Source organism: Odontesthes bonariensis, chromosome 6 (genome assembly GCF_027942865.1).
Source record: "Odontesthes bonariensis isolate fOdoBon6 chromosome 6, fOdoBon6.hap1, whole genome shotgun sequence".
Taxonomy (NCBI): Eukaryota; Metazoa; Chordata; class Actinopteri; order Atheriniformes; family Atherinopsidae; genus Odontesthes; species Odontesthes bonariensis.
Window position 1 is genome coordinate 38249446 of NC_134511.1, and position 25322 is coordinate 38274767.

Sequence of the window (25322 nt, forward strand, 5' to 3'; positions counted from 1 at the left end):
TTGAAAGTAGCCCTGTTGTGATGAAAAGCAGCATTTATGCGCCTCTAATGTCTGAATGAGAAAAAGAGCAGGCCTGCTGGAATGCAGCTAAGTGTGCTTCATGTGGGTGGCATTGCTTAGATTGTATGGAGGAGTTAGCGTTAACACTGGTCTCTGTATGAGTGTGTTATGAGCATGCAGCAACAACAAAAAATAGCATTTGGATTGTCTCTGTCTCACTTCCCTCTCAGAAATACACTAACGTTAAATCAAAACAAGCCTGGAATGTTAAATGATTAACCAATTTTATAGACTTAGATAATAATGACTGTGAACTTGTTGACACTGTCTGAGTTCTTTTACTCTTCAAAGTGATGACAGTTCTTTACACTAAAACCCTGTCAGCCTACCATTTACTCTGCACATATATCAGTTATTCCCAGAATAGAGGTGAAAGCTCTTGATATCACACATAACCGCATAGCTACACACCAGAATATAGACACGCTATTGCAATACTGTCGTATGTATTCACGTAAGTGCATGTAGATGCTGTGTTGGGATTGTTTGGATGTGAAACAGAGCAGACGTGGGTGGGTGTTTATTTGCCAACAGCTTGCTCAGCATATATGCTTCAACCAAAGATTCAACCCATAACACCTGTGAACTTTTATGTCTGCAGTCTGACCTTATGTAACTAGACTGGAGCATCAAATCACAACTGGAAAACATTTTATGTACCTTCTTATTTCACTGCTTGATTGTTGTGAATCCCAAATATTAAAAATGACTTTTATGCATTATTACATATCACTGCCCTCTTTAAAGCATGCATGAACATTTGACAACTGACACTTGGAACCAGTAAGACTGAATCACTCTGTTGGTGATGCAACATAGGCCTTTATGTTTTAAACTATTTCTATTTGATAACCTTCTATGTCTAGAGACAGTGTATGTTAATTCACATCAGTTACCTCTCCTCTTTGTCTACAAACACTGGCCTACTAACCCAGCAATCAGCCTCCTCCCTGTGACCCTCATCTTGCATCTGGATACCCCCTGTGCTTTACATGTATGAACTGTGAGGCTGCGGCACATGAGGAGACTGATGATGTGTGCACATACAGAAACGTGTATGTGCGATTCTGTTTTGCTTATCACATTCCAGTTTAAAAGGATCCTAATTATACTTTGTACATAAATGTTGTATGTAATTCTCGGTATTCAAACACTCTTTGCTATGGGCGCTGAAATATTCTGAATTTGTCAGTTATAGACAAGAAGGGCTGGTGTGGTTGAATGTGATGAAAGAACTTTATGCTTTCCATAGTGAGCCAGGGCATTGATGACTGATAATGAAGGAATGAAGACTGGAGTGATAACCTCATATATATATATTTTTTTTTAGTTTCTTTTCTTAATCTATCTGAACAAAGGCATAAGAGGAAACACCGTGGGTGCAGGCTGATGCTGCTGGAGCCAGCTAGATCAGACCGGTAGCTGTTAGGGAGAAGGGGGAGGTGGAGGCAAAGGATGGAGAAAGAGGAGGAGGGGTAAGCTGAGATGACGTGTGGAGCAAAGAATGGATTTTTTATTTATTTTTTTAGGGGGGGGGGGGGTAAAGCAATGAGGGAGGCAAGAAAAGATGAGTATGAGTGTTTTGGACAAGTTTGGATGGACAGTCTGGCCGACAGAGCTCTAAGACCCAACTCCCTCAGTGATGTAATGCATCAGGCACATTCTATTTTTAGCCACATATTGATCAGCAGCACTACTCACTGGGAGGATGAGCTGCAACCAGCACCAGCATGAAGCAGCTGCACCAAATTGTTATGTTACCTCTTCAGGGACTTGATGTGATAGCGTTTATCCCATCTCTGTTATACCTTGATAAAACTTTGCACTGCATGTTTTTCACTTGTGTTTTGCATCTGCGTGTCAAAGTATTTTTTTTTTCTTTGATTTTCCACGCAGTGAGACTGCTCGTTGTTAGCTTCTGTAGCTTTTAACAAAGTCAAGATCAGGTTGAGAAACAACCATTTCGTTTCTTTCTATCATATCAAATTTGAATCTAAAAGATGTCCAAATAGGACTGGCGGCCTGTCCAGGGTGTACCCCGCCTCTCGCCCGATGACTGCTGGGATAGGCTCCAGCCCCCCCGCGACCCGACCGACGGATTCAGCGGCTATAGAAAATGGATGGATGGAAGATGTCCAAATAGGTCAAATAATTCCCAAGGCACCAATATGTGTTAAACAGAAGAACCAACAAAAAGTAAAAAGTGTTTGTTTCAGTGCCACAAAACAAGTTTTATGATTTGGAGATTTAGCCAAGGAGCTATGCCAGTAGTTTGGGCGTAATGTCTTGGTTCTAATGATAAAGCCCTTGTGAGAAGGACTTTTTAGATACCCTCTGTTACTAACATTAATAACCCCTTATCTTATCTGTATAAATCTCACTCATGCTGACAGCTAATATTTGTATAATACAGCAATATATGAGAAGGCATAAATAACAAAGCTGACATGTGTGAGCTTTGTTATTTCCCATTTTAACAAAAAGCACAAGATAAACTTTTTACTGCATCAATTGTGTTTTGTCCCTGTTCCACTTTCCAGTCTCTGCTTCGAATAAGTCTGTAGCAATGTGACAGTCTAAAGAGCTCAAATCCTGCTGATTACAGAAAAGAAAAGAATGCCTAAAGGAGAGGGCAGTAGCCATGTCTGCTATAAACTTCACATCAACACCTGTCACCTTCAGACTGTACAAACCTGTTCCTGTGGCAGGTCATTAATTTGATACTGTTGATGTGTATGTATTTATGTTATTTTTACGGTGGGTCACGCAATGGCCACAATGCCCTTTGTGCCTACTTCGCAACTTCAGCTAATACTCCTCCATTAAGGTCATATCCATTTCCCTTCGAGCCCTGCTTCATAGAGAGCTTTGTCTCAATGGCTTGAATCACAGTAATCTTTTTCCTGTGCCGTCTCTTCAATAAAGCTCAAGTAACAGGTGAAGGATCTACACCACTGACAAACAAAGGGATATAGCATGATTTGTAAAAGTATGTCCCTCCATCCGTACAGCTTTTTCCCTTCAGTACTGACTACAGTAGTAAGGTGCTCTGTCATATACAGCTGTCCAAAGGATCAGTCTGCTCTTTTACAAATCTCCCTCACCAACATCCCAAATCTTGCTTTGTCTCTTCTACCCCTGAGTTAGTGCTGCGTGTTCATGACTTTAATTTAGTTTGATCTTTGCATTCAACGAGGATGAACTGCCTACTATTTTTGACTAAATCTTAGTTTTATGTTTAGTTTTTTGCCCTCCTCTTCTATTATGGCCATGTAAGTGTAAGGTATTAGCCAGCTCAGCTATAACAAGAGAGCATTACAGGTACAAAAATAATCGTTAAATCAAGTTTTCTTCATAGAGTGTTTGTTATCTGCATATCTCTATGTGGCTGCGTTGGGATCTTTAAACCCAAGATGGCCACTTATTAGATAAAATCCTCCCTGTTATGTGTTTTCAATGCCAGAGTAAATCGCTCTATGTTTAACTATTAACCTTGTTTTCCCTGACCTGAACCATATAGTTTCTATATAACAGAAACACACAGGTTCATGCAAATCTGGAGAGAGGCCTCTGCATGTTCTCCAGCCCTTTGCCCCCCCCCCCCCCCCCATGAGGCTCGTTTGTCTTTGTAATATCTCTGTGGCACCACACGTCAGAAAGTTAATTCCATGTGACTGCTAAGAATTTTTTTCCACCAAAGGTTATTGTAAATTTGAGTGAGTACATTTATCAAGGCTGCATCATATTGAGGTTTGCTGTGTTTGGTTTTAGACATGGTCAGAAACTGATTATATCAGTCTGAATAATCAATAAATGGGATGAGCTGAGCTGATAGGATTGGAGTTAAAGTCTGTGTACAGATATATGTGCTTCATATTTACTTTAGGTTTGTCAAGTATTCTGCCATTAATGTTGGCATTTTTCACTGGGAAATTTTGCTTTTCCAAGAATAGATTTGTGTCATACTGTGCCTTCTGCCAAATTGGCTAACTCTGCCAAAAACACACTGCCTCATTGCATAATCTCTGTTCCCATAGGCTACCTGAACAGGTCAAAGCAAGAGTTTCCTTCCTGCACAACTCCTCCCACCTACATCTCACATCCTCCAGGCAGGGCTTGGAACATGCATGGGAAACTGACTCATGATTATTATAAATGTTTATTTATTCATTTTAAGAAAATGGAAAAAAAGTCCCTGACTTTTTCCCTCAATAGGATGATGCTGGAGTTAGTACGACTTGGAAAACCCCGGATTGGGCATTTTGGGTTTTCCTGGATGCTTTACAAAATGTGACAATTTATAACTGAGCACAGAGACAAAGAGAAAGAGATAGAGAGGAAGAGAAGAAGAAAGAGAGTATGCTTTTTTAAAGGAACGACTGTAGAGAAAAGACAGTAGAGGAGTTACTATTTTTAGAGAGCCCTGCACAAACAGGTAGTGTTTAAGGTGTAATTCAACAGCATGTCACTTAGGATCGTTTTACTGTAAGCAGTCTAAGATGCTACTTAAAGTGATAGTCTGGAGTAGATTCAACCTGGGGTCATTTGAACCGTGATATCCAGCCAAGTAGCCCACCCGCAGTTTTTTCGATATTGGCTGAACATCAGCTGAGTTACTGAGTTATCCCGAATAGCTTCGTACAAGGGTTAATGGATCCTGGCAGTATCTCCAAAATTACCACACTAAAATCACATGCCATGACACCAAACTTCTACAGTAGTACAAATATGGTCTGTACTCACCAAACGATGCATTTGGAAGTTTGAAAATAGTCCAGGAGTTTATTATTATCAACACAAGCCTGATAGCTTTTCTGCTGCTAAAGCTGCGTCGACGTCACTTCCTTGATCTGGGAGCTTCAAAGTAAGATGAGGGTTGATCTACTACTGTAGACAACAAAGTATATGCTATATTCTACATGGTTTTTTATGAATTTTTATGTTGTAGAGTTGTGAATTTATTTTATCAATGGAGAAATTGAGCAGCCTTGCTTTGTTGTCTACAGTAGTAGATCAACCCTCATCTTACTTTGAAGCTCCCAGCTCCCAGAAGTGACGTCGACGCAGCTTTAGCAGCAGAGAAGCTATCAGGCTTGTGTTGATAATAATAAACTCCTGGACTATTTTCAAACTTCCAAATGCATCGTTTTGTGAGTACAGACCATATTTGTACTACTGTAGAAGTTTGGTGTCATGGCATGTGATTTTAGTGTGGTAATTTTGGAGATACGGACCAGGTTCCATTAGCGCTTGTACTAAGCTATTCGGGATAACTCAGTAACTCGGCTGATGTTCAGCCAATATGGAAAAAACTTCGGGTGGGCTACTTGGCTGGATGTCACGGTTCAAATGACCCTAGGGTGAATCTACTCCGGACTATCACTTTAAGAAAGACAGATTTTCATTGCAGCAGAGTCCTTCCTTTTCACCTGAAGTTATGTCAGCCAATGTGTACAATAAGAACATTTGAGTCCAAGGTATGAGTGCTCCATACACTCCCCTGCTCCCGCTGTCTTCAATTCACCTCCTTTCTGTTCCACAGTCCTGGCAGCAAGCCAACAGGCTGTAGGTTATACAACAATTGCCAAACTCCAATGCCACCAAAAGTGAATGAAGCTCTCAGATGGACTGCAGAGCTGCAGTATTATCTGCTGCTCTTAAGGGTTTTCCACAGAATCCTGCTTCCAATGTTACAACCTGAGTTTTGGCCCTGATGTATTTCTGCCTACAAAACTTTCTGTTATCTATCTCTTGCCTTCTCCCTGTCTCCCACACGTACACATTTCCAATAAGATTTTTTTTTTCTGCTGAGATTGTGTAATGCCACTTCATTGCATTTAATTATGCTCCTCTTTTTTTTAATAATGAATAATTATTTCATGATAACATGAAAACATTTGTTGGTGTTGTTGAGCTTGTTTCTACTTTTGCTTCTACACAAATCTCACTGCATGGTGATGTAACAGGTCAGCAGAAATGGAAGTCTGTTCTGCAGAGCGGGTGAGGATTAGGTTGATTCTCCTTTCTCTTATAAAAATGTTAGACTATGAAACTAACAAAAAATTGCATTTAGCACAATATGATCTGGTCACACTGCAAGAAGTTCTTCACGTGTGTGCGTGCAAAGAGAAAAAGGATGAAATGTTCAGTCAGCTGTAAATGACTGTAAATGTGTCTTTTCTGTCTTTGCTCTACAGATTTGCTTTCTGGTGTCAGCTTTCCGTGGCCGGATGTTCTCAGAGGACAGTTGTGCTGCTCTGGCGCTTTTCTCCCACTATTTCCATCTCAGTCAGTTCGTTTGGATGCTCATACAGGTAATACTGGGTTAATAAGAAATACTCAGGGCATTTAGGCAACATACCTTAAGCGTCTTGTCACATTATACCTGCATATCGGATAGGGACATAGAAATATTTTTTAATTGATTTCATTTGGGGGTAGGTGGCAGTTTTTTTTTGTAATTGTTGCCTTTTTGCCATTGTGTGAAAGTTTAAGTTGGATGATTCTGTTCTGGCTTGTCAATCAATTTTCTACTTCTTTGCCTGGAAAAAGATACGAGAGTAAGGCTGCTAACTGCCTCTTCTGTATAATAGTGCAAGGCTGTGTGAAGTCTACTTAGACTGTTTAATTTTTCCTGGTGTGTATTCAGTGCTGTTTTCTGTCTTAACCAACAGGTGTGTTCATCAGCTTTTTCGTTTTTGATGGATATTTTTTTTCATTGTTTAATTTTTTTATTGTGTTACCCCAGTATCAAAAACGATTTTGATTTCTTATCCAACACAAGGATATATGACTCATTGTTTTCTGTTTTAAACATACATTACATCTGTGCCCCAGAATTCTAAGTTGGCTCTGTAAATCTTGCCTGAGCCTGTTAAATCCTTCAGAAAGACCCGAGATGACTTATGAGGGTAGGAATGTCGTAAACATTGGCCAGAGTACTTTGCTAGCCCCTCCAGCGTGTATCACTGCCCCAAAGGATAGGCCATTTAACTCATCTTATCCTAACTCATAATTGCAAGGAGCGAGAGGATTTTTAAGACACATCCCGAATGAACAGATTTGATACACAGTGGGAAACCATACAGAAATTTACCACTGGAAATTGTTAAAACGTCAAAAAAAATTATTATTTTTTTTTTTACTGATTTCACTATATACTGTATATCTCAATCAGAATTCAGATTAGAAAGTAAAATCATCTTGTGTTTTGTTATGAGCTTGTTATATTCCTGAAATCCCATCAACCACCATGTGTTGACCCGCCTCAATACAAACTTCCTCATCATCCTATATTTTCTCCCGTTGCTCTACTCTTGCAGAAATGACAGCTATTTTCCTTGTTTTGATCGTTTAACAAAAGTTTATTACACGTTACATATGTAGGTGAACATAACCAGTGTTTATGTATCAAACACAATCTCTTTTAGCTCATAATATCTGATTTGCGGAGTATTATAAGATCAGCTCCTGAATAAGCTTAAGGGGACCAACCAAGCTGTGGTCTACGTGCTGAATGGGTGAAATGCTTTTTTACGTCAGGTTGTTTACTGACTATGACTTCTGTGGGATCTTTAAGGATAAACGCTTGGGCTGAAGGCTTTCATGTGGCTTAAGAAGTGTTTGAAATGAGTAGTGACGTACAAACTGATTTTAGACACACATAGCTGCAGTTAGTATGGCACCAGAGCTGATTAGATTCAGTGGAGGGAATATAAACAATGTGTCAACCCACACGGAGTTCAAATGAGGACATGTTGTATGATGAAAACAATCACTTTGGATTTTATGGTTTTATTCATGCCTGTACTTTCTCATTCACTCAGTCAAATTGCGCCTGTTTTTCAGCACCCCAACCTAAAAGCATCAAATTTTTTGACTGTCAGCAGCGGTACTAGCTGACAATGAAAATTCTGCTGCCACTCTAGCTTTAATAGATGTGTGGCACTGAAACCATTCAGGCCTCGACAACGTTTATCGACCCCAGTGATGTTTCACCGCCAATTTTTCCCTCCTATCAGGTAGCTGCTTTCAGATGAGTGGCTGAAATGAGCGGGCGCCAGCAACCCATCTCAGACCAAATGGAAGACTTGAATCAATAACAGCCGCATGTGTGTATGTGAGGATGTGCATCTCAAATAATTGGTTGGGGAATATACTCTGGCTTACTGCCAGTAATTCAATCTCGGCGGAGATAAGCCACTTCTTGATTGCAGAGGCTCCAAGAGACAACCTCAGTGTACTTTATTGTGTATAGTGTTACCTGACAATGCAGGTATTTCAGCTGTCAAGAGAAGTATTATTGCTGGCCTACTTAGCTAGTTGTTTGAAACTCAAATGATCAGCTAGGATACCAACATCACAGCTTTGTTGGTAGACAACATGCCAGAATTATATGCAAATGTATTTGATTGTATTAGTTTGAAGGACAGGAGGTCACCAATGACCATACAGGTGGTTAGACAGGCTATAATGTGAATGTTCCCAAGAATGACAAAAAAAAAAAAGCATTTGCCTCCAATAGCATTAACCACTTTTTTAGTTGTTTTTCTCCCTCCCAAATGATATCGAAATAATCCACAAAGCAATTTTTCTCCAGAGTGTATGATTCCAGTAAAAATGGTTCTCCATAAAGGTGCATGTGTCATCAGGTAGAAGCAGGAGCCTGTTCTCTGTATATTGCTGAAAGGATCCAAGATCAACTAGCTTATGCAGAATTATTTGATCCTGGCTAAACTAACTCAGTTTGATTGGTTCTTCAAAGAACCTTCTCTTGGGGTCATTGTGAATAAGTATATATATATATAAATATATAGCAGAAAAGCATCCGCTTGGACTGGCTTCACCCCAGCTGGGGGCTATTTTGGAGGACATAGAAGAGAGGATCTCTTCCTCTGAGCCACTGGCTGAAAAGATCTTTCAGCTACTGTATAAATCACATGGACAACATAGCCATGGTTGGGCTGTTCCTGTTACTTCCTGAAAGTAACACCACTCATCTAATTTTATTTACAATGAACAAACCTGCTTAAAAGTAGTTTTGACCGTACACATATGTTGTCGTGACAGCTAATACAACAACTGTTACAAAGAAAAAAAGAATCCCTAATTATGACAAATCATTAGCAAGAGGGTCGACAGTCCCTGGTCACTGCAGCCGCTTGCAAATTTGCTCGCGTTTGATCATGGTAACAAAAGACTGCTGACTCAAAATGTAGAGAACTAAAGCCAACAATCTGTGGTGGGCCACATACCACAAGAAGCAGACCAAATATAGGAAAATCCCTTTAGCATGGCAATAATACAAAGGTACAACCAAACATCAAGTCATTGTACTCAGCAGGCCTGCTAATCTAGATCCCAGCCATTTTGCCTGGCAACAGAATGCTGTGTATCAACAGTAAATGATGGATGCAGCCACTGCAGAGGCAACAGCTCAGCACAAAGTTACCTGTCATCTCTCCACCCTGCTCACAGCCAATGAGCCAACAGCTACTGACTCTGACATACTTCATTGTGCTGTCTCAGTGCAGTGCAGTTATACACCAGAGGTCCGTTTCACGTTGCAGGTTTAGTGAAAACTCTGAGTTTATTAACCCTGAAATGAGGGAAACCCTGAGTTTTCCGTTTCACAAAGGGAGGTAACTCAACCCTGAGAAAGAGGGGTAACTCTAGCCTGTTTCACAAAGAGAGGTAACTTAACCTCTCGGTCAGTTACCGGAGTAACAGACTCTATGAACCTAACCCGGTCGGGACCAGGTTTTCCTCAAGAAACCTCGAGTTTCTCTCTGTCTCCGCCCTCTTTCAGCCACACACGACATTTCATTTCCTCATTCATTCAGTCAGCAGAGCGAGTTTTGGCGTAGACTAGTTCTTCTACTTCTAGAAGTCCATTAGGCACAGTAGGAGGCGACTTTTTTCACCAACATGGCATGTCCGTTTATCAACGATCCCGTGGATGAAGGTGCAGCATTATTGCGCAGAGAAATAAATATTCGTCGGAGATGGTTATCAGACCGCGCATAGATTTTTTGCATTTACAGACAATTATCTTTTTGGGTGGCACCATCATAATTTTGTTTGGACAAAAGAAAAAAAAAGACATAAAAGACAAATAAATATTTGTATGAATAGGCTTAAAAAAGACAAATAGGCCTATTATATTTTATAAAGGCACTCGTGTCTCAGCCACTGGCCTAGAGGTGGTGGTGCTGGGCACCACCCGTTTTACGGGCATCTGCCTTCTTTCTGTTGGCTCAGTAGAAGTCTGTGTTAGTTTAAATAGGCTTAATTATTTAAAAGAACATGATATAGATGAGAAGACATAGTTTATGTCTGTGAAAACAGCATTTTGTTGGGAATAAAATAACTGCACAGTCAAATAGCCACTTAATATTTACTTTACAGTGTAAAACATGATCAAAATGAGCCTCCATGCTGAGGTCTCACCTGTTTGAACAATGTTTTTAAATATTTCATCTTAAACTGCTACCAAGAGTGCTTCTCCCCTGCGGGATTGCACCTAAATGAAATAAATGAATGGGTTACCATTCAAGCAGTTTCCCTGTAATATTATTGGGATTGCAAAGGACTACATTTAAACTTACACTTTTGCTGCTGCAGCGATGCACTTATTTCTAAAAACGTATTGAAACTCGCCGTATGAGCGCATTAAGATTTCCAATTTGAGGTTGGTGAAAACGTAGCCCCTCCTCTTCCCCGTTGCCAAGGTGACTTGTCGAATCTGGGCTCCATTGATGCTGGCTTTTTAAAGTTGTGGTGCACGCGCTAAACTCAAGGTGAACTTACTCGGAGTTGATTAACCTCACTCAAATCAGCGTTTCTGGAACCGAAAACTCAGAGTTTTCTATCTCAGAGTAGATCAACTCAGAGATCAGGAATAGACTCAGAGTTGGTTGAACCTGCTTTGTGAAACGGACCCCTGGAACCTACCAGGCATGCTTAGAAAGTATCTGTTTTTGTTTGTATTTGTTCATTCTTGGATGTTTGTGCAGTGGGCTCTGTTGGGTCAGTGGTTATACAATATGGTTATCGTGACCGATGCAACAGTTATTTGAGGAAGAGGTCAACATCCGTTACCCTGTTGTCATTTGTTGCATCACAATGTCCTGCCTGAGTGTTTGCAAACAGATGGATGTAAACATCAACAGCTGTCATTATACTGTAGCAGTCCGCCTATTGTATAAGTTTGAATTGCTTTGTGGTGATGTCTCAATCTTTTTTTTTTTCTTTTTCTTTTCAAGCTTTATTCGGTTTTAATCAAGTTATTTCCTCCTAGAGTTGATAAAAGAACAAAGAAAGAAGAGATGGAATAAAGGTCTACAGTTTGTAACCCACCGACCAAAGAGAACCTGAGATGCCTTTTCCAATTTTGCCTTAAGTTTTGAAAATGTAAAATGAACCACTGCTCTTTGCCCTTTCTTTCTCCAGTGCAGTGGCTGTTGAAGTCTTTACACAAGGATTAGACATTGTGCCTGTGTTACAATCAACAGGTGTTCAGAAAAGCCACTTGTGTAACAAAGAACGGCTTTGTGTATCCGATGTACGAGACCATAAAAGCCTTCTAGATAACAAAGCAAACATAACTATTTTGGCTAATGATGTAAGAGTGTTTTAGTTCTTCACTGTGAAGACCAAATGTCCTCACAGTGAAGAAAGTTGAAAGTCCTCTTATCCCTTATATTATTGAGGAACAATAAGTTTAAAGGAATCTTTTTAGTGAATGACAGTTTATTCTGTTCCCATTTCAGTCATTTATTAGTTGTTTTCTCAAACTGTTTCCTCAGGCAGTGAACTTCTGGCAAGTGCTGGTCATGAACGACGAACACACAGAACGCCGGTACCTGCTCTACTTTCTCTTAGGCTGGGGACTTCCTGCCCTGGTCATTATCGTTTTGGTCATCGTTTTACTTGGCGGCTTTGGATGGACCATACATGCAGTGTATGGACTTGTGCAAGGAGATGTGTGAGTAGAAAATGTATATAAATACATGCAGAATTGGACATTTTTTTAAACCGAAGACAGGAACATGGAATTAGTCCATACCTTCCCTAAACTTTCTTTTTTTTTTCTAATAATAACACTCACAAGTGTTTTTAAAACTGGTCTGATTCACTTGTAGTGACTGCAGATTCTTTTTTAAGCTTAGGGACATTCCACTTCAGATGAGAGCAAAAGGAAAACACCTGAGCCAGTGACATCATATGAGGAGGTAGCTTGTCCTATCATGTGAATGAATTAGTGAAGGAGTGTCAGTGTTTGTATGCATGGCCCCATACAGAAACCTGAGTCTTTGCCTTGCAGGTGGAGTCTCTTAGAAACTGTTTTCCATCTATATATAGTGCCTCCAACAAAACAAGTGAAATCATTTCATAAAAAGCTGCACAAGGATCCTTAGACAGGTGTGTCTATTATTTTGTGTGTACCTGTGTGTTAATGTCTGTGTGCATTTTTTTTTTTTTTCATGTGTGAACAAGTGTGTGCAGTGGACACAAAGCCAAACACTGATGAAGTTTAAACCCTCAAATCACATCTTAAATTAGTCTGTGGTCTTAGGTGTGGCTGTTATCCTTGGGATCAACTGAGTATGCGTGTTTCCTGTGGGTGGGAGGGTGGGAGACAGTGACCGTACACATGAGAGAGTTAAGGACACAGACGAGTATTCAGTTTCCCGGAGAGCCGGCCCTCCTCTGCAAGGGAGTGAGGCAGCCTTTGAATTCATTCACCCCCTCTCTATTTCTCCTCATCAGAGTAAACAGGTTTCCCCTTGTTTTCTCGCCACTTTACTCGTCTCAGTTTCACCCTGCCTGCATGCAAAAAAAGGTCAATCTCGGACCTTACGTCAGAAAACATTTTAGTTGCAACTGTATCCGAGAGTGTGAGCGATTGTTAATTGTGAGTGAAACACTTTTTTTTGGAGTGATCGTTGCTAGGCTTAAAAAAAAAACCAAAAAACAGTGAATAATGGATATGTGAAAGCAGAATAGTATAGATAAGAAATCAACAAATCACGCAAATTATCCAGTTTTTCTTCCACTTTTTGTCTTGATTATACTTTCCTAGTGTCTCCTGATTCTGTGCTTGTCATGCCTGACTGCAGTGCAGCATGTTGACATGCTTGGGTGTCATTCTGTGGTTAAAAGTTCCTGTTACTATTATGTGTGACTGGACCTCATTTAGTCTTTACTGTGGCATGTGCTTGTGATATTGTATCCTTCACTAAAACAGGAGCAGAACTACAGAATTTAGTCTTTCTTCAAGTATTGCATTACCTATGAGCACCTGCCTATTCAGCCCAAGTCATTTGAAAATTTGACCCAGTTGACATTTGCTAAAGAAGTAAATCTTATTTGGATTCGAAAGGGTTTGTTTCATTGGCTCTAATTTTAAGTCTGAGATGGTGTTACTTTGATACACTGATTTTTATTTGTCTTGACACTATCGATCTTTGATGTATGCTCGCTATCTCTGGTTATATAGTCTGAAAATGCAATGTCCTCGAATCACATCATTTAAAAAAAGCGTCTCCCACTACATTTTCCCCTTTATACTCAGTTCATTTATTTCATTGACTTTAAATTGGGCGCTCTTTACTGAAGGACCGTTGCTTCAGCGATCCATGACTTCACTGCCTATATAAAAGAGAACATTAAAAAAATATATATTTTACTTTACAAATCCACCATAAAAGGTTCTGCTCACTTCATGTCTTCCCTGCCAGATTGCAGTCACAGAAGTTGGCCCCTGGGTAATGTTTTCTTCATCTTCCTCAGGAATCCCTGGAATTTCTCTTTCTTGTGAGATTTTCTGTACTGTAGGCTCTCATTCCTTCACGAGGTCACACCAGCACAAATGTCCATATTGCAGGGATATCAATGTCATCATCTTGCCCTCTTGGTGGGACAGGATGATGCAAGGCTTTATTTGGCATGCTCCTTTATGTTTTGGCTAGCATATATCTAATTATTTTACAGCTGCTGCTCAAACCTGCGGATGTCCTATCTCCACACGATGCTCCCACCAAACCAGGCCTGAGCTTGTTTTGAAAAAGACAAAGTCACATGAGTGTTTTGCTCGTTGTTTTGTAGCTACTGTTTATATAGACGTGTTTCATTTCCCAGAGAAAAAGATGTTTCACTCAGTTTTATTCGATGAAGATAAAACATGTCTGATTGAAGGAAGCTGGGCAAGAATTTGTGTAAAAACAACTGAAAGTACTGACTCACACCAACTGAGAAATTGATTAAAAAAAAAGAGAAGTAACTTCATTGTGATAAATTATCATTTGTATGCATCTGTCCACAAAACAAAATCCACATTTGTATATTTGATAGGATCAGAAGATTCATCATTGTAATCACTCTACATTACCCCCTTTTCAAAGCAGGAGATAACTACAGTTATTTTTTCTTTGAGATGCTCTTTCATGTTTTGAATGGGAAACAAGTTGTTCAGAAGAGGGTGAGACTCAGAAGAGTTAAGAACGTGTGTATTTTGCTTCAGTTGAGCAAGAATCCTGTGGGTCTTAGGCAGGCTCAGAGGTCTCAGCGAGCAGATCCTATTTGTAAAGCCTGCAGAAACAAAGTCTTAGTGCTAAATTAAGTGCATTAAAAGCATGTAATACGTTTCCATTTTCCAGAGCTTACCTCTGACCTGGACGCACTGATTACTCAATGTGTTTTTGTATGCTTTTTACTTCTCTCACCATCACTTGTCTTTTCTTTTTTGCCTGTTGTATTTCATTCAAAACAACATCCATCTGCCAAACCAATTACTGACTTTTCTGTCCATCTTCTCCTGTAGGTGTTTTATCCCAAACATCTATGCAGCTCTGTGCACAGCGGTGCTCGTGCCTCTCATCTGTCTAGTTGCAGTGTTAGTTGTGTTCATCCACGCCTACCAGGTTACTGAGCAGTGGAAGGCCTACGACGACATTTACCGTGGACGGACCAACAGCTCAGGTAACCAACCAAATAGATAGATAGATATATTATTTATTGTCATTGTTAAAACAGAGTTTACAATGAAATTTGTTTGTAGCATCACCATCACCACTGGCATTCAAGTATAAATAAATACCCCACCCAATATGAAAAGAAGTAATAACAAATAATATAAATCACATTAAATAACATTACCCAAAGTGCAATAGTGCTAGTGCAGTTGAATATGAGGTTTGTCGTTGGGGGGGGGGGGCTTGTTGTCTGCAATAGATGGTAGGTAGTGTACAGTGCAACAATGCAGTCCGGTTCACAATTATTATTATTAATGATGGTTATGATTACGGTGGAGATATGTTACCGAGGGGGGTTGGAAGTGGGGCGGGGCAGGGGGCTGCTATCTGCGGTAGATGGTAAGTAGTGTACAATGCAGCAATGCAGTCCAGTTCACAGTTATTAATGGTGGTATGGTGGAGTTATGTTACCGAGGGGAGTTGGAAGTGGGAAATAGGATGTATATATATTCCCATTTGTGCATGAGCACACATTTGAGAGAGATTGTGTAGTAAGGGAAAAATATACATATATATATGTACACACAGATTTGCGACCGAGGGTCGCTATGTGTACAATCACACAGTTTCAGTTTTTTCCTTTTGCTTACACGACAGAAACTAATAACCTGTTGCCAGGGTGCCCTCACGAACTACACTGCATACACCCATATTTTTGGATAAGATGTTGAGCTCTTATTTGTCTCAGTTTCCTGTCTGTCTTCCGCTCTTGAAAGAGAAACATGACCACTACTAAACATTCTCAATACCTTGCTAATGTGAGTGAAAATATGCTGACATTCACATTTTATTTAGCCATGCTGTTTGTTAGACTAAGAATAACACTTAGTTAAACCCCTTAAGCTACAAGCACTGAATACACATTATACGGTAATGATCTAAGGTGTGTGCAAACACTCTCAAACTTACAAATTATGCAACTTTATTGTTTATACAGAAATAACCATCCCACTTATGTGAATCAGTCCTATTTATTCAGTGCAGTCAGTAACTTTGCCCACACACGAAGATCCAAGCCAAACCCTTTAGTCCCTCATCATCGTGGCTGTAATCAGTGGCCATCAATGGGAATCAGCAGGCTTTAGCTTGTTTTGCACAGTCAAGGCCATCCAATGACAAAGCAAAGCCCGAATTAGTGCCAGTCCTTTGGCTGGCGAGCAGTTTGCCACGTACACTGTGTGTTGCCTCTGAACTGTGTAGAAAACCAAAACAGTGCTTTGCTGAGCTACAAGTAGGTGTGCATACTTAAAAAGGAAGCAATACCTTTTCATTCCCAAAACAAGACCGAGGCTAAAGGGCAGCTTGTAGGATATTACCTTGATGGCAGCATTGTGTTGGTTTTGTTGTGAAATTTAGAAATGAAGCGGGTGAAAAAGCAAACAATGATTTCAAAGAATTTCTATAGCACTTTTTACACTACATAAAAATCACCAACGCCTGCTAATATATTTTAGTTTCGAGTACAAGGAAATAAGTTTAATAGGCATTCAGTCCCATGTGAGATGACTTTGCAGTACTGATGAGTATTTATCAGCACCAGCTCTCATCGACACTCATGGGAACTGATGGGAACACATTGGTGCTGTAAGGGGCTGCAAGAATGGACCCAGCTCACCTTTCCTTGACAGAAACACACATTTCTAGAGCACAACAGCTCAAAAAGTAGCTCTGAAACTAAACTCCATCTTGCTGCAACCTGTATGAAGGTTCAAGCCATTTGTCATGTTCCTTGCCCTCTAACCCCTGTTCCCTAACCATTACAAGCGGATGTGGGTGGAGCTGCATGACAAATGTTTTATTCATCCCAAAGGATAATTATAATGTTGCAGCATTGTTTTCACCAATCATTAAAGATTATTTATGATTATTATTAGTTAACTATCATTATTATTAGTTATATATAATTAAAGTTGACAACACTGACATTCTTATCAAAGTTCATGCAGGAATTTGACAGCGTTTGCTGCACCTTTAGTGATTTATCTGGACATAATACAACCATGTACACTCTTTCACACGTGTAAGTAGTAAAGTAAGTAAAGCATGCAAACAGTGCACAAGAGCATGTGTCTCTGTGGTTTTCTCTTTATCTATTATTGCTTTTTTCTTACTGCAGAGTGTACAAACCCTTGCATTAAATCAGTGTTGGCTTTGTGTCAACTGGTCCAGAGTCCGAAAGAGAATAAAAATATTATGAGTATATTTTAATGTTCAAAACATTTAGCTCATTCCCTGTTGAAGCTGCAGTGCGAAGACCTGTTGTGAGCAACAGTCTGACAGATACAATACATAAAAGTATTTCCATTTGCCTATCTATGATCATCATGTACATTTGCAGACTCTTTCTGCGAAACTTTAACAGCTCTTCATCGCTATTTTACAATCTATAATGTGAGTTTAAGCTTGACTTTGCTGTCCAGCTGGTATAAGTTCACAACCTGTGGCAAAGCTGATCCCATAAGGGCAGTGAGTATTGAGGTCACACTTTCAAATTCCTTACTATAGCAAACAACTGATGAGATAAGCTTAGGGCTAATCTGTGCATGTGTGCATGAGTGTGAGAAGCCCACATGTAAAACTCACAGGACTGTGTGAAATATAGCAGGACCTCTGGCGTTAGTGAAATCAAGCAAGTGAGCAAGTGTCTTGTTTGAACACGTTCTCAACCCCACTTGCAGACATGTACCTGTATCCCAGAGGAAGACTGGAACTCTGCCACATTGTCCAAAGCAAGGCTTGCCAGCAAAAAAACATGATCATGTGTATCTAAAGATCCTCATTAAGTGCTTATTACAACCCAACTGAGTCCACAAAGTGTGTTTGCAAAACACAATGTTCTTTTAATACACATGTTTTTACAATGCCAAGTGTTCCCCTCACCGCACTTTGATCGCTGATTGTTGAGGAATGTGAATTAAACAAATACAGGTGATGGATATGGTTTTATTGCTGAGCCCTGCATTGCTTACGCTGTGTTTGGGCCTGTGAATTTGCTGTATGTGCAAACCCGAATTTGGAATCCAAACTCTGATTTGTAGATGCTCATCACAGCACATTAAGACTGGATTATTTCATTCATGTCTTCTATTACTAGATACATTTGATATTGAGAAAACTGATGATACATTTATAAATCAAACAATTTAAATGTAAATATTTTGTTTTATTTTTGAGAATAATTTGTTCCCTTTGTTCATATTGCCCACTCTTAATAAGTCACACACAGCACATGTTTCTTACAGCTTCTTGTCATTACAGCTGGTGACCTATTTGTTATAGTAATGTCAGCACTGTCTTTAGTTTCTTTTTCTTCAACATGGGCTTCTCTTCATAGTTTGTCTTGTCACACCAAGAACCCATACTGATAAAATATAAACTGGAATCTGTTGAGGAAAGCAGCTCCCTCCCGCAAAATTCCCCTGAAATCTCTAGGTCAGAAATCGAAGATTAAATTGTTGATGTATCTCTAAGCTCCACCAAACAGAAAGTTTACCCACATACTAATACACACATACTGTCACTATTCAAAACAAGCATTTGCTCTGGAACTTTTTTTTTCATCTTGGCGGTGTCAACCCAAACAGTCAGTCAGTCAGCATTTTGCAGTCAGTCTCCACTTGGCTCTGGGAACCTGTTCTTGCTTTGGGAGCTCTGCCCTGTCCACAGACTGGAATGTGCTTACATGGTTGGAAAAATCAAACCAGAGAGGGAGGAGATGGAGACATATGTGCAAGATGGGAGACAGACAGGGAACATGACAGATGAGGTCCATGTTGTTAGAAGCAGTAGAAAGTAGAAAAGACAAAGAATTTTCAAAAACTTGCTAAACAGATTTAGTAACTGTGAGCAAAAATATTCTAAAATGAGACCGTATGTCCTGCGTGGGAAACTTACTGAAACTAGATGAGAATTAATGGGACTGAAGCACTGGGAAACAATAACCAGAGTATCAGAAGGAAATCTGACTGGAAATAGGTTTCAAAGGGAAAGGGAGAGGCAAGACAAAGGAAATGTCACTAAGGAAGTATAATTAGGCTGTGTCGGACAAGAGTTGCTCTGGGAAAAGAAGCTCAACTTGGAGCAGAGTGGAGCTGACAGGGTTATGGAAGTGGCACCTAAGTGAGGGCTTTTCAAGCAAACTTGGGCCCGGTGCCCTGTGTTTCCATCCTACTTGTGAAGTGAACTGTACACTCTGTCCTACATAACACCTCTGATTTTCCCTTTGAATTTAAGGGTCAATTTAAAACCAGCAGTCATCTCTAATTTTGCCTCAAAATGCTTGGAATTTGTATTACTTTACATTCTTTTGCTCAGACAGTATGATGAACTGGGTTCCACATAGTCATGTTAGATATGTTCATGTGGAGCATGTCTGAATGCTGCAGTCAGTCGTGCATCAGGCTGGCTTTCAACCAAACAGAATTACTAATGTCAACACGCTGTTGCAAACTGCAGCCATGTTACAAACCCTGCCTTTCATACCTCAACACATACATGAACATGAACATAGAAATAGTCAAATACAGTTAATTACAGAGATCGCATTCCTAGTTTTATGCCTAATATGTCTTCAAAGTTGCAAATCGGCTGAATAAGTAACTCTGAATGGGAACATAGATGCAATGTGGTTGTAGAGATAGAAACAGACATTTGATCCAGTTCCTGATCATAAGTCAAACTTGTATTACAGTCACATTAGGTGTGGTGCTCATGATGTGGATGTGTTTTGAATATACATATTTTTTTACATTGATCAAGTTTGATTATTTCATTACACTGTATACAAATATCTTCCCTTTTTTGTCAATCCTCATTTTTCCAATAAAAGCATTTTTTAAAAAGGAAAAAAAAGTTATTTATTTAAGTATTCCTCAGAGGATCTTCTTGTTTTCTATTTCTCATTTTTTGTAAAGAACAAACATTATATTTTTAAGTTGTTTTTTGCTTTGTTTCAACAGCTACTGTCATGTTCTCACTGCTTCTCTTCTAATTATCCTTATCCATCAGGCTTTATCCATTAGGATTGCCCATAAAAGATCATGTAATTCATTTTAATCTCACTATTTTCTCATTGATAAAACCTGGCTGTGTTTTTTTTTTTTTGTTTCTTGCTCTGATGATTAACTTGAGTTTGTCTCTGCTTCACTGTGGTTGTGGTCTTCTTCAAATCGCATAACATAAAACATGAATACTATAAGGAACACATTCAGAAAAGACTTTTGAATGAGCAGTATTTGTCCTTAACACCGAAAGTTGCAGTTACAGTATGTCATGCCTGCTTAGCATGCTTAGCTGCCAAAAGGAGACACCTGTTGCCACAGAAGAGCTCACTTTAGAAACACGTGAAGAAAGGTCTCTTGGCGGTCTTGTCTTATCTTAGAAACCTAGCACAGTCCAAATACAGGTGATATGCTTGAGTGTCTGTCTGCATGCTGTGCATAGTGTGGGGTGTGTCCACTGTAAACATAATGCACATTAAATGCATTTCATGATGGGGTCACGTGTTTGTCTGGCATTGTGGCAAGTCTTAGCTTACATACATGTGAGTGGGTGGGCATTGTGATTACTGTATGCAGACTGCAGCGTTTTAGCACCTATAGCTTATTCATGAAGACTGCTCATTTGGTGATTCTTCTTAATTTCAAACACTAATTTTTTTAAATAATCAAGCTCTTCAAATAATCCAGCATCTATACCTTTGCTACTGGATAATATAAAGGATGTTCCATCTGTGTATGAGCGTTCATCTCTCCTCGTTTCAAGAATCAGCTTTATTATGCAGCCGACCATTGTGCTAAGCACAAATGAAGCTAGACATGCTAACACCAGTTGTTGCAACCATTTCCACAAACAAAATAACTATATGCACTGGCTCTGAGATCAGTATCAGCACTTCACTTATTCACTTAGCTTCACTAACGGTATCATCAATGCTTAACCGATGAAGTTCTAGCTGGACAGTGCAGCTCTTGAGTGCACACTTGTGTAGAGGCATACATAAGTGAGCTTTTGTGGCTGAGGTCTTCTTTAGTTTAGTTTAGTTTAGTTCATTTGTTTATTTCATTCGTCAAAAGTTAAAAACCAAACAAAAAAGAAACAATAATGCAAATGCTGAATGAAATGGGGCAGAAAGAAGCAAACTTATGTTTCTACCCCTTTTTCAATAATCAATTTCTTAGCTGCCCTCATGTGTATTCAAGGAAAATAAAACGTCCGACACCCCTGTTGAATAAGGGCTTTAAGATCTGGTTCATTGAATAGCTTCTGTGGCTCACTAATCACTCTAGCCCCCCCCACACACACACACTTTATCCTTACTGCTCTGCTCTTGAGTTTACACTTTAATGGATTGCTTATAATACATGGATTACATGTAATATTGTGTGTACTTCCGTGTGTCTGTGTGTATATGTCTGTTTCTGCTGCTGGTGCTGATTTTGTTTTTAAATCTTATGCTGTTATTCTGTGCTCCAGAGGTGCCGCTGGTCCTCTACCTGTTTCTGCTCATCTCGCTGGTCTGGTTGTGGGCAGGACTCCACATGGGTTACAGGTACCTGTGGATGCTCATCCTCTACGTCATCTTTAACTGCCTGCTCGTAAGATCATTTACTTTTTTATTTGTTTGCATGTATGCTTGACTGTTTACTAATTCACAGTTCTTTTTTGATTAGTAACCATAGATGACTAGTAACTCTGCTCGTACATTGTATGAAATGTAAGCACCCAATGTGGATTTATGAAGTGGAAGCCAATCTAAAGAGTTCTTTTGATATGTGCAGGTAAGACTTGAAATGAGTTGGCAGTTATTTATTTTCCAGGGTGGATTAATTATAGGACTAAATATCAGATTAAAAACATTGCAAGCTCCAACAGATTAAAAATGAAAAAGGCATACGTTTCTTTCCTGAAATACAGATTCAGTGATTTCCCACAATCCATTAGGCTACTGTGTCATTCTGGTTGACTTCTTCTGATCTGTGTGCTGATGGTCCTCGTGATAATATCTCCAAAATTAAATAGATATTAGGCCAAACATTTTTTCGACCAATCAGGCTTTAAGTATCACTTTCAAGCTCCACTCTGCACAAATATGGTCACTTAAGATTACAAAAACAAGGCAGCGAAGATGAACTCTGATTCCTAAACTTAAGAGTTCAAAACAGCAGTTCACAAATCAGGTACGTCGTCAGGCAGGCTACAGTAAAACTCAAACTTAATTTGTTTTGTTAAATGCCCCATGCGTTACTGATGCAGACACACAGACAGAAACTACCCGGTCAGTAGTAGCAGTGACTTAATAATGTTTTTTTTATGTGTCCATGTACCTCTCCCGGCCTCACACTCTTTGGCACAATAGATATTTTGTTCTCTTTACAAGTCTATGTTTGGGGTCTCCTTCAGTCATCTTTTCAGAGAGACCATCTGTCTTTGTAGCGCACCATAAGATGCTCTGTGGTAACCCGTGGTGATATGTGGCATCCACATGCAAAAGACAACAGTGCTGCACCAAAGTAAATTTCTCCTGTTGGTGTAGTGACAAATGAAGAGAAGTGATGTCAACACCAACGGTCAATGTCACTCTTAGCACTTGTTTGTGAGCTCCAGTGAGGTTTGTCCCACGCTGTGACATCATGTGGTCAGTTTCCTCAGTTGACCAGTAGGTTGATGATGCTCTTTAAAGTCACAGTTTAAAGTTTGTGAGGTCAGAATTGTAATATTAACATTTATTTTTTTCATCTACAGTTTTTGTGGTTCAATGAAAACACTGAAATACTAACTAATGTCGCAGTTTTTCTGAGTTTCATTTTTTTTCTTCTGGGTGAGGTGAAAAAAAAAACAGAAGGAATAGAAGTCTTCTTTTAACAGAACTAAGGCAATTGATTTCCAATCCAGGCAAGAACACTGCAACCTCAATGCTCTGATTAAAGTGGTAGCCTCCAAGGTCTGCAGCAGGAATAAGGAAGGATTCATCAGAGTGGAAACAGGTGAAGAGCCCCAAAGCTTACACATTGATTAGTAATAAACAAACTCATCTGACCCAGTTTTCATAAAGTACCATTTAAGAAAGAAATTCTGTTGAGGTGCTGTAGCACAAAACAGTTTTGTAATTAGACTTGTTAATGCAGATGTGTGCATGCACATGCTTTTTGGAGCAGACCTAATTTTTGTAGCATTTTTGAGTGTTTTTTATGTAACATAGGTGAGGGACTGAATGAAAACTTATTGAAGAAAAAAATAGAATCCTGATAAACAAGACTGAAAATGTTGCCTTCGAGACGCAGTCCGTGGACATTGAGCAAAAATTAGATTGTCATGAATCATGACCAGATGCAGGATTTGTGTTTTCACGCATCTTGATGCAACAACAAGGCGTTCTGATTAAAGGACAAGTGCTTTCTAGACTTAATTCCGACTGAAAAGTTGCTGCTTAAGAACACTTTAACCAACGGGTATGATGATTATCACATCTATTGATGGATTTTGCTGATTTGAAGACTTGAATTGATGCACGCAGTATGGAGAAGTTTAGACTAACATTTTACATGATCACCTCTTTCTTGGAGCATTTTATTCCACTTCCCTGCTGTTAAACATGCAAACTTATTCAGGTCTTTATTACTGTCGTTTTCCTTGTTTTCTCAGTGCCTGTTGGCTGGAAGTTATTACTCTGTAGGTCTCTGGTGCTAGGTGTAGCAGAGTGGTTTTTGTTTCCGTCATGCAGTGAATTTTCCATTAGAAGAATTTTCCATATTTACCCTGGTGTTGTTGTTGATAGAGTTGTGTGGCACACCACCCTGCTGCTAATTACTGAGCATTATTAAACAGCTGCAGATGTTACAGCTGTGCACGACTGTGTTTGTGTTGCAGAGCGTGAAGAACTTTTCGTTGATTGAGCACTGTTAAAGCAACCTGTAGTTTTAGGGAGAACTTCTGATTGAACCAAATTCAGAGGTTTATCACATTTAAAGTTACCCTGAGAAAAAGAGAAAACGTTTCTTTCCATAGGCAGCATCTTTTTTTGTCCCTTCATATTCCCTCTATCACTCCCTTTTCGGTTGTACATCTGTTTCTCATCAGACTAAATTAGAAGACAATAATCAAATCACTACAGCACCACCCTTCGTTATCTCCTCATTCTGCCAATAAGCCTTACCTCATCGTATTGGCACAGTCAAAAATATCCACAGCCGTGAAGCAGGACCATTCTTCATAACAATTCATTACCATCCCCACTTCCTCATTTTACCCTTCTCTAAAAATAGGACACAGGATATGTGTGTGTTAATATGGAAAAGAATATCACAGGCCCCAAGAGCGTCCACAATTTAGGGGAAATAATTCAGTTTTATGATCACAGAAGATGATTTGTAGACAGCGGAAAGCCCTTTTTCAAGTCAGTAATTATACCAACTGTTGCATCAAGTATCCAGTTAAAAGAAACGCTGAACTTGAAATTTTTTTTTTTTTAACTAAGCTAATCTTTTCCAGTTTTCTTCTCTAAGTAAATGAATGTCTTTCTAGATTTTCATTCAATTAAACATTTTCATTGATTCCTTTTGTTGCTTTCCTTTCTTCTCTCATTCTTCTCTCAACACCTCCCCTATTCTTAGTGCTTTTCTCAGAACTTTGCTTTCCAGCCCCAAAGACACAGCCTCCCCAGTGATCAGGGAACACTTACATAACAGGCCTATGGTTGTAAAGCCTGTCTCTCAAGCTGTACAGCTCGCTAATGATCTGTGCTAATCGCCCACTGTGCTGCTGTGATGGAACCACAGTCATAGATAACAACATGTACACCCAGATATAAATGCACACCTAGTTACTGTATGTGACCACACAAAGGCAGGTTAATTGCCTCTTTAACTTATTAGACAGGAAAAGCAAAAAAAAGATCATGGCAGCACAATCCCTTCACACAGCATTACACTCAGCTCCTCCTATACTCACTCTGAAATATCCCATCTACCAGGGGACATGGTGTACAATTCTGCTTTTGCAGCTCAAGCACACCTCAGAGGTACAGAAATACATTACAAGATACTAAATAGTGTATGTATTTAGGTAGATCTGTCTAATTTGTGTTTGTGTAAGTGACAGTTTAACAAAGCACTGGGCTTTATGGCACAGCTAATGACCTGTGAGCTATCCCATGTGTTTTTCATCTGTTTGCAGCCCTCTTTCCTTTTCTTGTTGCGCAGATGTTGCAGTTTTACAGTACAACCATAA

General features: G+C 39.5%; 1 protein-coding gene across 1 annotated transcript in view; it reads left to right on the top strand.

Moving 5' to 3' along the window:
• Nucleotides 1–25322, top strand: part of adgrv1 (adhesion G protein-coupled receptor V1) — a 106670-nt gene that overhangs the window by 75765 nt on the left and 5583 nt on the right. The window contains exons 89-92 of the mRNA XM_075468731.1: nt 6258–6374; nt 11868–12046; nt 14885–15042; nt 21570–21691. Coding sequence (XP_075324846.1) covers nt 6258–6374; nt 11868–12046; nt 14885–15042; nt 21570–21691 — 576 coding nt within the window. The remainder of the gene's footprint in view (nt 1–6257; nt 6375–11867; nt 12047–14884; nt 15043–21569; nt 21692–25322) is intronic.